This window comes from Ambystoma mexicanum, chromosome 2q (genome assembly GCF_040938575.1).
Source record: "Ambystoma mexicanum isolate Mex_15411 chromosome 2q, UKY_AmexF1_1, whole genome shotgun sequence".
Lineage (NCBI taxonomy): Eukaryota > Metazoa > Chordata > Amphibia > Caudata > Ambystomatidae > Ambystoma > Ambystoma mexicanum.
The window spans coordinates 1332343573-1332360043 of record NC_090924.1 but is presented as its reverse complement, the minus strand read 5'-3'; the positions used below and the strand labels follow the sequence as shown (position 1 = coordinate 1332360043).

Sequence of the window (16471 nt, the reverse complement as noted above, 5' to 3'; positions counted from 1 at the left end):
TAAGAGGCGAGGGAAAAATGTTAGCTTGAAGGCAGATCAGAGGTAGGTTAAGAAGCTAATGGGGGTAAATAGAATAAAATAAAGAGGGTAATGAGGGTAAAAAGAGTAAACATAACTCTGTGAACAACCCACATAAAAGGACCTACTGACCTGAATCCTAAACGTCATGCCCTAGAATAAATCCTACGGGTCCTTGGTGTCCACAGTCAGGGCAATGTCTCACAGTCTTAGAGAGTGTATAGCGTCACGGAATACTTTTTGATCTTTGGTTGCACCTAGAAGTTTTCCCAGTAATTGCCAAGCGGGCTCATCGTTGTCTTGGTCTTGTGGGACCTCTGGGATAGGTGAGGGCTTTTGAAGATTGTTGTACTCCATGTGCCAAAGCGTTTTCCACAATAATAAAAACGGTCCATAAATGAAGAATGAATGAGACAAATGCTGTTCAAATTTCAAGAAGAAAGAAGATGGTCATTAAGACGCCCGTGAAACATTGGGTAGGGAGAGAGCGAGAACAAATAGAAAGAGGAAGTGTGTTCTAATGAGGAGGTGCAAGTACAGAACAAGACTGGAAACATGGCCAGGTACAAGGAGGGTGAGAAACCGAAAGAAGAAACAAAGATTCAGAACATAATAAAAATGTAGGAAAATAATATGATATGAGTGAGGAAAGATACAGAGCAGCAAGATCATGTAGAGTTTTCAATACAAAACAAAGGGAATTGAAAAGCAGCACAGAGAAGCCCGAGCTGGAACGATAGATTCACGAGAAGATCCAGAAAAAAGAAGACAAATTCAAAAGTTGTAATCAGAACGGAGAGGGGTCAGATGAGTAGCTGGAAGGCCAACCGTAGAAGAGATGAGAAAATACAAGAGCAGATATAAGAAGCGTACTTGCATGAAAAGAAAGGGTCTTACTTTACAAAGCTTAAAAAGATGGCATTGGCAGGACTAGGAAAGTGCACAAATATGTAAGGAAAAAGTTAGAGAAGACTCAATAAGTATGCCGAAATTCCAGGCAGAAGAAGAAATGGGTAGGGAAGTAGGAGCCAGAGAAATAGAGGCAGGAGGGGATGGAGGATGGATAGAACTGCAGGAAAGAAAATAACTTCTGTCTTGGATGGGTTAAGTGCGTTAAGAGGAAGAAAGTGAGTGGACATCCAAGACTGGATGGCAGGGAGACAGGAAATAATGGTGCTATGTATAGCGGGGGTAAATGCAGGAAAGACATAGGTGTGAATCAGCAGCATAAAAGTGATGGAATAGCACGAATGAAGTGATGATAGAAGTAAGAAGAGCAGTGTAAAGTGAAAAGTATGAGCCCTGCAGGACACCATAATGAAGAAGTAAAGTGGGAGAAGAATGGCTGGCCCAGGTGACAGAACGGGTTTGGCTGAAGAGTCAGGAGTGAAACCAGTGGAGAACAGAATATTAAGACCAAGAGAAGGAATTAAAGCAAGAAAGAGAGAGTGGTCAATAGTATCAAATGTTGCTGATAGATCCGAAAGTACCAGAAGCAAAGAATGTTTGGCATAGAGGGCCGATTGAATTGAGTTAGTGACAGAAAGAAGAGCAGTCTCCGTAGAGTGACAAGGACGAAAAGCAGACTGAAAGAGAGGAAGAAGAGAATAAGAATTCAGATGAGAGGAGACCTGGGAATAAACGATTTGCGCTACAATCTTAGAGAGATAGGGAAGGGGTGATACAGGTTGAAAATTAGAGTGGGGGAGTGGATCTTAACAATGCTTCTTAAGAATAGGAAGAATAGAGGCATGTTTAAAGGATTATGGGAAGATAGAAGATTACAGAAAGGAATTAAAGAGAGAAGTGGTATAAGGGAGAAGAAAAGTATAGACCTTAGAAATAAGCGGTGATGGGAGGGGATCAGTAGGAGCAGAAGTAGTGGGAGCTTTAGAAAGGAAGGTAACAGTGTTGGCAACAGTGATAGGAAGGTAAGAAGACACATACGAAGCAGATGGGCAGGTTGATAGTAGGGTGGGAGGAGTAGTAAAAGAGGTAATGAATGCAAAAGAGGTACCTTAGAAGAAAAAATAAGAGGCCAGGTCAAAAGCAGAAAGAGAAGAAGAAGGGGCAGGATCAGGAGAATGAGGGGAAAGACGACGGAATAAAGTCTGAAACAGGTGCAGAGGATGAGAAGAGACGGAATCAAGAAGGTCAATGTAATATAGCTGTTTGAGAGAGACTAAGGCAGCATCAAATGAGGTGTGGGGTGAAGAACGGAGAGAAAAATGTGCATGAAACCGAGATTTCTGCCAACGCTGCAATGCATGGCAGAGGTTGCGACGCAGTGAGTGGAGTGACAGAGTCAGCCGGGGTTGCAGGGGCTTACGTGAGGGAGTGAATGAAGAAGCAGGAAACAAAAAAGTCTAGTGTGTCCGAAAGAACTGAAGAGAAGAGAGAAAAGGCAGAGTCAACAGATGAAGACTTAAAGTCGCACAGCAGCGAAGAGATGAAGTTACCACAGAATTGAAAACAGATTCATTGAAGCTGCATAAGCTGTGAAGGAGAAAGGTTCAAGAAGAAGGTAAGAGATCAGTGGCGGAAAGAGGTATAAGATAAAAAAAATAGAACAGCATGATCCGATGAGTAGATGGGGAAAGCAGTGACTGAAGTCAAGGATAAAGGTGAAGAGAAAATAAGGTCCAAACAGGAACCATGAACGTGTGAAGAAGGCAAAGGAGCAGAGGAAAGGAAGAAAGAACCAAGAAGAGATGTGATAGGAACAGAAGGATAAATTGAGGAAATATGGAGATTGAAATCACTGAGGAGAAACAAAGGGGCATCAAAAGGAAGGATAGAGGACGAAAGAACATGGAGGTCCTCACACAAAGAGGAGGGAGAGGGGGGGTACATCAAAGGAAAAGCTAAAGGGAAATGTTTAGAGAACAGAGGGTAGTGGTATTGAAAGCAAAAGAAAAAAGAGGTAGAATAGGAGGGAAAGGAGAATTGGTGTAGGAAGGGCGATAGAGAATGCCAATACTACGCCCATGACTCAAGGGACGTGGGGTGTTGAAAAAAGGTGTAGAAGAGGATGTCAAAGCAGCGGGATAACAGAATTATAGGATGAACAACTAGCTTTCAGTGATGCAGAGAAAGTGCAGACTGAGACGAAGAAAAGTGTCTGGGGAAGAGTGAGCCTCGTTACAGATCGAACGTGCATTCCAAAGAGCAACGTTGATGGGGGAAGAATGCTCAGTGAGGGAGATAAGTGAGATCCTGCAGATTGTGATTGGAAAGATGAGTAGGGGGCTGTGAAGTATAGAAAGATGGGACAGAATAGAACATGACAGACAGGAAAACAAAGATGATAGGTACAGGAGTAACAGAGCAGAACAACTGGAGGCAGAGGGAACCAACCAGCGACAGGATGGAAAAAGGTACCTGTAGCCCCACAATGTAGAAGGGTGAGGCGCCAGGAGAGACGAGGGAGATGTTGAAGGTCCAGTAGGGGTTGCGCGTTGGGAGTGGAGCGAGTAAATATATAAGGAAAACATAATAACGCTGCACAAGGGTTAAAACCGGTGGAGAAAAATAATGAAAACTGCTGCCCAATACATACAGCAGAGGACTTTGCCGGACTTCCCCCGGGGCTTTGCCCCAGAGTGGATGATAACTCCACTCCAATTACGGGGGAGGTGGGCGGGTCATGGGGGGAGTGGCCAGCTCCAGGAGGAAGAGGAGAGTCCACGGGTAGCCGAACAGCGCAGCAGTGATGAAGCGGCCTGGCGTCACAGGAGCAGCAGGGAAGATGGCCGTCCAGTTCTGCTGCCATGGTGTAGCCATCTGCAAGGTGAAACGCAGACAGGCAAAGAGCTCACTTTGAGCAGGAGATCAGGGCATCAGGGACCAGCCAGGACCCACCACACTTGTGCAGGCTGCAGACAGCACAGGATTTTGCCGGTCTTCACGTTATTCCGGCCTGTAGTTAAGACTCGAGCCCTCAGGGTCTCTCTCGGGTCATTATCTTTCTCTGGGCAAAGTGATGTGGTGCTCTCCCCACTGACTGGTACTTACAGGGAGGATAATACCTTCCTCCACTCCCTGGTTCTCAAGGCGAGGTTCTTTAGTTTTACTAGTGGCCTTGCAGTGTGTGTCAAGAAATCGACAAGAGCCTGCCCAGCTAGCCTTCATTGCTAGGTTCTAGTCCTGGGACTACAGTGCTGCCCCTCACTTCACAGTCTTTGAGTTTACAGCACCACGACTTGATTTCCTGCCACTATTCATCTGCTCCCTGCCAGCATCTGGGCCAGCTTCTCAGCAGGCATATCCGCACCAGGTACCTGCGTTGGAAGAGCTTGTGGTGCATGTATAGCATTGCATTGGTCCCATAGACCCCACTTTGTCCTCCTGCCTTATCCATATAGGAAGCTCAAATGCATAAGGAATGGAGCATCCCTGGTTGGCACTGCTGCACCAGCTGAAACACAACAGGCAAACAATTCTTAGTACACACTGGTGCATCGTTGACATTTTAATAGAATTTCAGGTTCTTGCCCAGAAGAACAGGGACTGTGTTCTTGTGGGATGTGGGCCCAGTAGCCTGCCACTGTTCCTGAGCATGTGTCAATATCTGCTGAGGGGCTCCTCGAATCTGAGACTTGTGGTTGATGTGAAGCTAGACACATGTTCTACAAGACTGTGTTGTTTGTTGTGTTTTACCAGGATTTCCTTAGATCCATTTAAATGCTTTCTTTTTTACCCTGATTTTTAACTTCTCACCTACTGGCTTATTACTCTGTATAATGTTCGTTTGTTTTTGTTTCATTGTGTGTTAGCTCTCTGAGGCCTTTGGGCGTGTGGCACTTCTATTAAATACATAAATACATAAATAAAATAGTTACTCTTTGGCAAGTGAACAGGGGCTTTATCAAGCACACCTCTGCCATTCACACAACTTCACGGAGTCCGAATGCACACCTGCTTCAGAATGGGTTCGGAATTATTAAGTGAATACAGAGACAGTATTCCCTGCAGGGTTGAACTGGCCTATAGGGAACTGTGGAGATTTCCCAGTGGGCCTCTGCACCCTGGGCCTCTTTTGTGTGGTATTTCCAAATGTTCTCATAGGAAAAGCATTGAGCTTGCTGAAAATGTGTGATATGGTGCCACTTTGAACATTATTTCCAGGGCTTCTTTTGGTCCCCAGTAATTATTTCCAGGGCCTCATTTAGTTTCCAGTCCACCCCTGATTGCCTGGCCAGTGATGGACTATCATCGGGGGACCGGGCCCTTGCAGAAACCATAGAGATGGGCCCGTAGAGAAGAAACAGCCTTCCTGTCTGGGCTGTACGAGAGTGGAAGAAGCGTTCACTCCCCGAGAGAGTCATGATGCCTCATCACCAATCAACACCCCATTTCTTCTCTCCAGTATGCTCTTGAAGGCTTATTGACTCTAGTGCCAAGAAGCCATATTCATGGAACTAGCCCTATGTGCTCCATGTTGTGATGCAGGCGCAAATAGCATCACATTTACTGTGAAGACAAACATGGAACTTGATTTTCAGGCACCCTGGTCCCATTACAGGGACCCACCCACCAATGGACATTATTCATTTGAAAAAATTAGGGAAAATGTTAGTTGCAACTCGTGTTTCTCATCCAACAATAAATGTGGATAAATAACGTAAGCCATGAAATGGTCACAAAATATGAATAAAAACAGAGAGAAATGCAGATCAACTAAATACCTCATAAGTTCAGCCAGGATTCCTATTTATGATGTAGCAAAAAAGAATGTATGGCACAGTATGCATGGCTAAAACCTAATAACAGGGATCAAGTCAAGGATACACACAGGTGGACAGAGCCCCCCCCCCACTTTTTCAGAAAACACCCCACTTTTTTCAGAGGGCCCCTTGATATGCCACTTAATGGTGACACCACATTCAATTATTAGGTTAATGAGACCCCCCCCACACTTTTCTTTAGGTCTTGACCCCTGCCTAAAATCTAGAGGCAACGTGGCACATAGGTCACAGAAGTGTTTTATAATGGCGCAATCCCATAGGAAAACGCTCTGTGAATCAGGCCCATAGAAAGGCATTTGTCATATCTTGGTTATCAAGAGCACGGTCATCAACACAGAGAATGTTGAGTAGTAAGGCTCTTAGAAGGGAGAGGAGTGAATTGGTATCAGAATGTGGGTGACTGAGCAGTTGGTGAAGGAAAGATAGGAAGAGAGATGGAGTAGATGTTACTACAGCATTTGGTGAGCATGAAAAGGGTTACAGTACTTCCCTGGAGCCTGATTTCCTTTATAAAGTCATTCAAACAGTGAAGATAATGTTGGACATTGTTGGTTGTGGGTAAGATTAAAAAAGAATATGAAGGAAGGTATCTATGATTGGTGACTAGCACCGTATAGGCAATATACCGCAAAAATGCGGTCAATTTTTTGGAGGATAAACACTTCAAAATGTTTGCAGAGCTCGGGCGAACATTTCGGAACTCAATGCCTCAAGCCCTCCAAAGACTTCGAGAACTTTAGAGTCTTTTTCCAGTGGAGGCTGAGCCTACGGGTCTCTCTTCCAATATACCAGATTTCTGTCGGTATAATAGGCCTCTGTTTTGTGGCCGATTGCAGCCCCATGGAGGCGGACCTGTTTGGGGCAGAAGGATGTTTAAGTACTTTAGCATTCCAAGGCAGCCAATTATTGTCTTCCTTTTTGAGGGTCTTTGCATTTACAATTAAATATAAATGGCCAGTAAATCCGAGATCAATACATAAAATAACTTTGGGGAGTCTGAGTGCCTATTACCAAAATGAGAATGAGGCGGGGAGCTGAAGAATGGTGACACAATTCAGAGATTTCCTGAAATTTCCAAGTAACCTGGGTCCTGAGAGTGCCTGATAGGCAACAAAATCATGAGTACATAGGGACACAAGTCTGCAACCTGCGGCTCCACCGGTTTTTTACACTACCATTGCCACAATCTCTCCCCTTTGACATTGCTGGATAGGACTGATGGGAGTTGTAGTCCAAAATGTCTTTCGAGCCAAAATTTGCAGATCCCCGACACAGGGAAAGGAATACGATTAGTTCATGGCTTTCCCTGGTTCTTTTTCTATTTGTGAATTCATGAGAATCCAATACATTTATTTGTTTTTATCCAACCCCAATAATTTAGCTGCTCCTTAATACAATTCTTACAAATTATCTTAAAACCCTCCAGATACCATCAATAGCAAACATCACTAGGTGCAGATAGCAGAGAAGGGGAAGGAGTGTCATGCATAGAAATGTAGTCAGAGAAGGGGAAGGAGTGTCATGCATAGACATGTAGTTCAGATAGCATCAATAGCAAACATCACTAGGTGCAGATAGCAGAGAAGGGGAAGGAGTGTCATGCATAGAAATGTAGTCAGAGAAGGGGAAGGAGTGTCATGCATAGAAATGTAGTCAGAGAAGGGGAAGGAGTGTCATGCATAGACATGTAGTTCAGATAGCATCAATAGCAAACATCACTAGGTGCAGATTGCAGAGAAGGGGAAGGAGTGTCATGCATAGAAATGTAGTCAGAGAAGGGGAAGGAGTGTCATGCATAGAAATGTAGTCAGAGAAGGGGAAGGAGTGTCAGGCATAGAAATGTAGTCAGAGAAGGGGAAGGAGTGTCATGCATAGACATGTAGTTCAGATAGCATCAATAGCAAACATCACTAGGTGCAGATAGCAGAGAAGGGGAAGGAGTGTCATGCATAGAAATGTAGTCAGAGAAGGGGAAGGAGTGTCATGCATAGAAATGTAGTCAGAAAAGGGGAAGGAGTGTCATGCATAGACATGTAGTTCAGATAGCATTAATAGCAAACATCACTAGGTGCAGATAGCAGAGAAAGGGAAGGAGTGCCATGCATAGAAATGTAGTTCAGATAGCATCAATAGCAAACATCACTAGGTGCAGATAGCAGAGAAGGGGAAGGAGTGTCATGCATAGAAATGTAGTCAGAGAAGGGGAAGGAGTGTCATGCATAGAAATGTAGTCAGAGAAGGGGAAGGAGTGGCATGCATAGACATGTAGTTCAGATAGCATTAATAGCAAACATCACTAGGTGCAGATAGCAGAGAAGGGGAAGGAGTGCCATGCATAGAAATGTAGTTCAGATAGCATCAATAGCAAACATCACAAGGTGTAGATAGCAGAGAAGGGGAAGGAGTGTCATGCATAGAAATGTGGTCAGAGAAGGTGAAGGAGTGTCATGCATAGAAATGTAGTCAGAGAAGGTGAAGGAGTGTCATGCATAGACATGTAGTTCAGATAGCATTAATAGCAAACATCACTAGGTGCAGATAGCTGAGAAGGGGAAGGAGTGTCATGCATAGAAATGTAGTCCACCAAATGAAAATAATATATGAATAAGGAGACGACCTTACCAACCCTGAGGGGCCTGTAACTTGTTGCTCCTCAGATGCTTTGGATTGCTGCCACAATCTGCCCTAGCGAGTGCAGTCGAATGTGAGGGATCATGGGAGTCGTAGTTCAAAATATTTGGAGAGACACAGATTGCAAACCCCAAGCCAGAGGGAGTATAATACTAACAGGTTTAACAAACCCTTATGAAGGCAGCAAATAAAGAAACAGCACTTGGGTGCCAACCAGCAATCATGTGCATAGTGCCAAATCAAAAACCTTCATCATCCCAGAACCTTGCTCCATCTCTTTAAGTTCTTCCATTGCACCACACATTATATTAACCTATTCTATCTGGTCCTGTGATGTGAATATTCTATGTTCCAAGTAAACAGACTCCACCATCTCTCTAGAGCAGAGCATTTCACAATGGAGTTTTTTTCTTTGCACCTCTATGCAGTTTGTAGCCAAGTACTACAGCTTTCTGAAAAGAACGCCTTATAACTGGCATGTTCCTCCATCGCGCTGCTGGCAACCAGGCACTCTTCTCACTATTGTAGGCAAGACATCCAAGATTCAGGTAGCAGTGAGCCAATGAAAGTAAACCTTGTTTTCACAATGATAACAATGCTAACTTATCTTGGAGAAGTCTTGCCTTAATGCTGTATAACGTCACTATTACAAAATGTTAGACTGGCGTGGGACATCCAGCACCATCTCCAAGGGAGGCAGGACAAAACGTTTGTCATCACGAGGATAGCTCAGGGGCAATGTGCTCGCCTTGGAAGCAAGACGACACAGAGCAACAAAGGTTCGATCCCTGGTTCAGCGCTTAGAAACCTCTGGGTATTAAGCGCATCATATATAACCAATCATATCATATCACCAATTAAGTGGAGATCAATGGTATTGCCATTTAAGTGGGTTGACCTATATTCCAATGGATTTAAGTGTAGTAACAAGGCTTTTAAGTTGTATTTGGTGAAAGAATGGTAGGTGCAATTAAAATGTAAAATGCTAATGTGTTCGATTAAAGTTCGCCGAGATACATGGGATTTTAGGCAACAACTAAGTTATAAGACATTTTATCCATGAAGATAATTAAGAGGTTATCCAGTTTCAGTGTTTTGATGAATGTCTTCACATCTATTTTGTCTTTGTTCCCAAATGCAATTGACTAACTAATGTGTTTTGTTACTTTTATTTTTCTGTCTTTATTTATAGATACAGTTGGGTGTGTGTATGAAAAGCACACTGTGGTACAAGAATTATGGGGAGGTTGTATGTCAGAATGGATATTAATTACTTTCTTCAACCTATGTTAAACAAACAGGCCCTGAAGAAGCCCACACCAGATGCAGTTTGTTAGTCGTCTGAGAGTGAAACACGTGTCAGCCATTTAAAGGAATTTAGATGTGTAACCAAGGGACTTAATTGATTCCCTGGATAGGTTTCTAGGGCTAAAGTTTGTCTGTTCAAATGTTACATGATTGGTAGAAGACTTCATATGAAAAAATCATCCACAATGGCACACACTTTTAATAAATAAGCAGTGCCAGATTAAACCCCGTGGAGGCCCCTACGCAGTCGAAATGTCAGGGTCCCGCTTTGCTAATTATCTCCTAATACATTTTTAATTCAATTGCACTGTTTTATTTTGATTCATTGTTGCGGGGCCCCTAAAAGGACTGGGGCCCATAGGCCAGTGCCCACTTGGCCTAATGGTTAATCCGGCACTGAAGACCAGGCATTACCTTGTGTGAACCTCTTTGTAAGTATACTTTATAGTGCATAAGGATATCCTTAAAATAATGTAAAATAATAACTTAACATGCCTATAGACCTGGTGGCCGGGGGCTGAGGGGAATTTGCCGCATAAGGACACACACACATTGAGTAGACCTGTGAGAAGGAGCTGCGGCATAGAAGAGATTCACATTATGCACTGGGTTTGCCAGGCACTTTCCTGGAGGTACGCAGGTTGTATGCATGGACCTTGCCTATTTGGCTGAGGCGACAGTTATCCTCAAAACAAATTTCACTTGTAAAACTAGTTCTGTACGAGGAAGGCATGGAGCTGTAGCATCTCAATGCAAGACGTCTCACCACCGCCCAGTCTCAATACAAACATTCCAATGAAGTGTTCACCAGTTCTGTATGAGGAAGGCATGGAGCTGTAGCATCTCAATGCAAGCCGTCTCACCGCCGCCCAGTCTCAATACAAGCATTTCAATGAAGTGTTCACCAGTTCTGTATGAGGAAGGCATGGAGCTGTAGCATCTCAATGCAAGCCGTCTCACCGCCGCCAAGTCTCAATACAAGCATTTCAATGAAGTGTTCACCAGTTCTGTATGAGGAAGGCATGGAGCTGTAGCATCTCAATGCAAGCCGTCTCACCGCCGGACAGTCTTAATACAAACATTTCAATGAAGTGTTCACCAGATATGTACGAGGAAGGCATGGAGCTGTAGCATCTCAATGAAAGCCGTCTCACCGCCGCCCAGTCTCACATCTCAATGCAAGCCGTCTCACCGCCGCCCAGTCTCACATCTCAATGCAAGCCGTCTCACCGCCGCCCAGTCTCAATACAACCATTTCAATGAAGTGTTCACCAGTTCTGTATGAGGAAGGCATGGAGCTGTAGCATCTCAATGAAAGCCGTCTCACCGCCGCCCAGTCTCTATACAAACATTTCAATGAAGTGTTCACCAGTTCTGTATGAGGAAGGCATGGAGCTGTAGCATCTCAATGCAAGCTGTCTCACCGCCGGACAGTCTCACATCTCAATGCAAGCCGTCTCACCGCCGCCCAGTCTCAATACAACCATTGCAATGAAGTGTTCACCAGATATGTACGAGGAAGGCATGGAGCTGTAGCATCTCAATGAAAGCCGTCTCACCGCCGCCCAATCTCAATACCACATTCCAATGAAGTGTTTTTTGGCCCATTTCACCTCAAGCCATATGACCACATTTTTTTGTAGATTTTGTATCCTTTATCTTCTTCTATACTTTATTCAGAAATGTGGGGGACTGCCTGTTACCCACGATTGTGCTTCTACTGACCTCTTTCTCACATTTATTTCAATATTGTTTACTTTTTGTCTTTTTTTGTATTTCTTCTTGTTTCCCTCTCTTTCTATGCCCTAGTACCCACTATTGTTGTTTTAAAAAAAAAATGTATTTACATGTATCCATTAAACATTTCATTTTAATATGCTTCTCGTTCACTTTTATTTTTTTTCTCAAATGTTGGTGAGGTATACATGTGTGGGAGAGGGTGCATCTTCGGTTAGATGGCCTGGCTCTGAAATAGCATCCAAGGTGGATGGGGTGAAATGGGTGGACAACAGAAAGCACCTCAGACGCTTGGAAAGAGGGTTTCAACCCAGATCTCGCCTTTATTAGTAGACAGTTGAGCTCACATCATGTGTCAATTATGACAAAGACCATCGTCAAGGAAGTTACTCACTTACACAAGAGTGTAAGAGGTGTGTGTAGTCGTGAAGCTAGAACAAAGCTTTGCCTCGGCTCTGGGGCGCAGACCTATCTGCGCTAGCCCTCTGAAAAAGTGTCATCTCCAAAACCTAGTTCATGTGAGCTGGCATATCGCCATATGGACTAATCCTATTGTAATGTAATCTTTTCTGGGTCTCCCAGCAAGGGTTTGAGGGGACAGTACTTTCCAGCACATGGACACATGATTCCCTGGTACATGCCTGTGTCGTGGGCTTTTTCAGTGAGAACATTGGCTGTTAGTATAGGGCTTAGCATCATGGATCTGCAGATATGCAGCACGACATGTTAAGATCGCTGCTACTCGAAGGCCGACATGGAGCTGCACAGAAAGAAAACAACAGCAGGCCCCACTATGCAAAGGAGAGTCCTGGCGCTGACATATTCATACAACATTCCAAAGAGTGTGTGAACGAACACACAGCTCAAGCACATGTACACTGACATGCTAAGTACCACGGAGCTTTCTAAAATGCTGAGTCACATTACAGATTGACTTGCCAATAACAAGCAACATTAGTTAAACACAGCCCATGCACTTATACATTAGTTAGTTAAGATGCACTGCAAATGGCAAAGGCAATAGTAGCCACATGTGGTATTTAAAGATGGCTGCCACGCATTCATGAATTTGTGAAGCAGCAAAGTAGATGACAACGAATAATGTGCCTGGCTGAAGGGGGTCTGACGACGCTTGCATCACTGGCAAAGGAATATTACCCATCACCAAGATTCTTAATAGGGTCCATGTGTTAATAATCTCGCAAAAATATTGCCATACAAGAATAGCGCCATATTTTGCAGCGATATTAACCCATTAAATATTATTTTAAAAGGAGAGGGGACACCCCCGCAACCCCTTCTCTCATTTACCCCAAAAATGATCCCCACTAACAATATCGCCTATGGCCGTTCCTGACGAGCATATATATGGTGATATTGGTGGGGATAGTATTACCTGATAGCGCTTAATATTAGTGGCATGCGCTTTAATGCCAAATCAAATGGTTCTAGGCACCTAGGGCTTGACATCAACCACTAGTCCACTTACCAAGTGCTTGCAAATAACCTGTAAAGTACTCAGTGGGTGGGTAGGGGTGTTGTGTGTGTGGGTGGGAGTGTGTATGCTTCTGTCTCAGAAGGCGACTGCTGATATTCCCGGCAAGGCTTCCATGTAGGGTCAATAAAACAGGGATATTGTGTTGGTCAATAATATGGCCCTTTTTAGTCACCACCTGACCATTCTCTTGGCATGTCATTTAAAAGGGCAAGACTGGTCACCTCATACAGTATATTCCACCATGGCCTGTCAACATGTAGACACGTGATCTAGCAATGGCAGGGCCCCTAGCTCTCTGCAATGTCTAGAAACATTTGCGTAGTGGCACGTTATACATACCAAACCATATCCTATCATTAACCCATTCATCCTGCACACAGGAACAGTGCTACACAAGTGGAATCAGGGACCGCAGTGTGCTGCCGCGATGCAGCTTATCAGCTACACACCATATACGTTATGCATATATGATTCCAATGCAATACGTTTTTTGCGCCCCACCCCTTCCTCCCCTTGATCTGGCAAGGCTTTTGTAGGAAGCGGGAAGTGACATTTCCCTTCATATGCATGCCTTAGAGCGATACAAAAAATGCACAATACACAGAATACATCACGTAGACACAAGAAAAGACACTGTTGTGCGCACACAAACCTGAAGGAACATGTCATGTATTAACCGGTATGCATAATAACAAGCACTGTTTTCCTCATGTCTCAGATATATTTAACTTGCTGCCTGGTCAGCAGCATCTCTGCTTCCACCTGGCGTGATGGGTTCACTCCAGTTCCCCACTTTTCCTGCCCTGGACTTTCCCTTCATAAACTCATGCATTCTGGGTACGGTGTCTCAGTAATATGGTCACCCACCACTTTCTAAGACACTGGGCCTCATTACGACCATGCCGGTCCGGTAAAAAGCCTACCGGCACCGTTGTTACCGGACTGGCATAGTACGACTCTGCGGGCGGGTCTCATGTGCCGGTGCTTCCGTGATCCCCATTCCCATTGATTCCTATGGGAGTCAAATGGGAATGGGGATTAACATTTAACGATGCCTGACTTCCAGGTACACCGGGGTCGTACTCTCTTGGGGTTTGCGGCAAGCCAGGCGGCAGTAAATATTGAAAGTCCGGCGGCAACCCGCCCGTAGCGCCTGCAGGGTTACCGCCGAACTTGTAATGAGGCACATTGTGCTGATCTTGTGTACATCACCAAACCCATTGTGTGTGTCTGGGCTTCCGTGCAAAGGAACCGAAGTATGGTCAAATTGAGAGCTTCAACCCTCATTTATTTACTTTCTTCATTGGTGCACCTGTGCAGGTACAAACTGCTATAACTATGTGTCATTGTCAGGGTGATTACAATAGAGGCATGTCTCCTTTCCTCGCCATGCAAACGTCTCCATATTTTGATTTGCTGCCACCAGTAGTAGAAGTCTACCAAACAAAAGTAGTGGAACTGTGACCCGGGAGGTGAGCAACGTGCAACACATTTTTCCTGGGTTGCAGTCATGCTGCTTGACCGCCAAAACAGTTGAAACAGATTTCAGTTTAGCTGTATCTGCTGCTGGGTGGATAAGTGGAGAAATGCGCTTTAACTTCACAATGAACACTTGCGGAATGGTGAAAATGGTTGCACAACTAGTGGAACTGTTAACAGTGAAAAATAAAAGTAGTGGATCTCTGCTCCCGCCCGTTCCCGCTCTCTTCGACCACTCGCTGCCACTCATCCCTCAATCAAGTTTCCAGACTTTTAAGTTCACTTCCTTTGCCAAAACAGAGTGCATGCACTGTGAGCATTCACGGCGTGCAAAACCTATATAGACATAGTAGGAGAGCAGTTCTCCCCGCAGGCACTGCTTCTCCTTCAGGAAATCAATGTACACAACTTCCCGGCTATCACTCAAACCAGGAGGCCACTGTACAGTGGAGACCTAATAAGGTAAGTTACTTGCCCAGTCGAACAATTTGATACTTGTTACGTCTTGTGAATTTCATCTTGTTTGTTAATGACAAAATTAATGAACAATGCTTCTGGAAGTACAGCTCGTCAAGGCATTATTCAATCTGCCTCGCGGGCGGCTGTGTACACACCAAACACACCGCAAAAGTCTCAGGAGGTGGTGGACGTACCTTTGCACTGGTTCGTGTTTTTGTCGAGGATCGCCTTCGTGGAGACAATCTTGCCATACCTAGACAGGAGGGGAAGGGGAGAAGTAGTGTTAATAGGTTAATGGAGTAACATCTAGAATGATAACATGAAAAATTGACTTATCATTCAATTTTAATGGCTTTTATAAATAAGAAACTAAATGAGCACTAACTCCATATGAGAACAGAGGAGATAAATAATAATAATGTTGACATTATTAGGTTTTCATGTAGCGCTTTGTGCCATTGTGCTCCTGCCTCTATGTGCTGTAATTATCACAAGTAAATTGCGCTTGTCAGCCTCAGCAGGAGGAACTGCAGGAAATCAATGTGTGGACATGGTTGCTGAGCGCCAATCAGATGCAAGCTATTCTCAGCTTAAAAAACTGCTGAGATTAGTGAATGAGTTCAGACAATAAAGAGATGCTCAAACATGCTCTGATTACTTACCGGTAATCTTCATTACTCCTGGTCATACTCTTGGAAGTCTCCATCTTGAAGCGTTCCTTCCGGAAGATGCAGTTCAGAGCCTTGAGGCCCAAGATGAGGTGAGATATCCCTGAAGGTTTGGGAACCACAAACACCCACGAGTAAAACCCCAGACCCCTCAGTGGAAAGGGAACGGGCATGACAGCCGCCATCAGTAACAACTCGGACAGAGCTGTTGACATAGCCAACCTCTTGCCCAGTGAGCGTGGAACAGCAGTACAAACCATGTAACCCTGGACATGGGGAGACAGGAAGTTCACTCAATAACCCCTCCGGACAGTTTCCAGAGCCCAAGAACCCGAGCACCACTGGTCCCATATCGTAAACAACAGTCGAGAAGTCCGCCACCAGCCTGCCTAAACCGTCAGGACTTCTGGGACGGGCCCAGAGAAGAAGAGCGCTGAGAACTGCCGCCCACTGGGCCTCCAAAAGGAGCAGGAGGAGGAACCAGGGAACGATCATCCTGAACCTGCACCCGCACCGGAAGAAGATTTCTTGACCGTCGAGGTAGACCTCTGACGCAACTTGTCTGCATGTTTGTCAACACGAAACACCTTATGCACTTTATCCTCAAAAACATGCCTCCGGGCCAACACCAGCACCCATGCAATGGCCAAGACATGCACACCATCAAACGCCAGATCAGACAAGAGTTCAACCTGCCGCTGCATGTCAGCCAGCAGCTTGGCACAGTCAGGGCCCCTTCCACGGCCTTACTCAACTTCCTGAAACCACTCAGCACAGTCTCTGCAGTGTAGGAGCCATAGATATTCACCCTGAGGGCCAGATGTGCACCAGCTTAAACCTTTTTCAGGCTGGAATTCACCCTACGGTCCACCGGGTCCCAGACAGCCATCTCCTCGGATGACACAGAGGAGCAACCCACCAGACTA

The 16471-nt window shown here is 44.8% G+C and overlaps 1 protein-coding gene across 6 annotated transcripts in view; it reads right to left on the bottom strand.

Annotated features, from left to right (window-relative positions):
- The window catches only part of RBMS3 (RNA binding motif single stranded interacting protein 3), a 2259106-nt gene that overhangs the window by 1479827 nt on the left and 762808 nt on the right, over window positions 1–16471 (bottom strand). For all 6 annotated transcript variants that reach the window (XM_069648793.1, XM_069648794.1, XM_069648792.1 and 3 more), the window contains exon 3: window positions 15072–15130. In XM_069648793.1, coding sequence (XP_069504894.1) covers window positions 15072–15130 — 59 coding nt within the window. The remainder of the gene's footprint in view (window positions 1–15071; window positions 15131–16471) is intronic.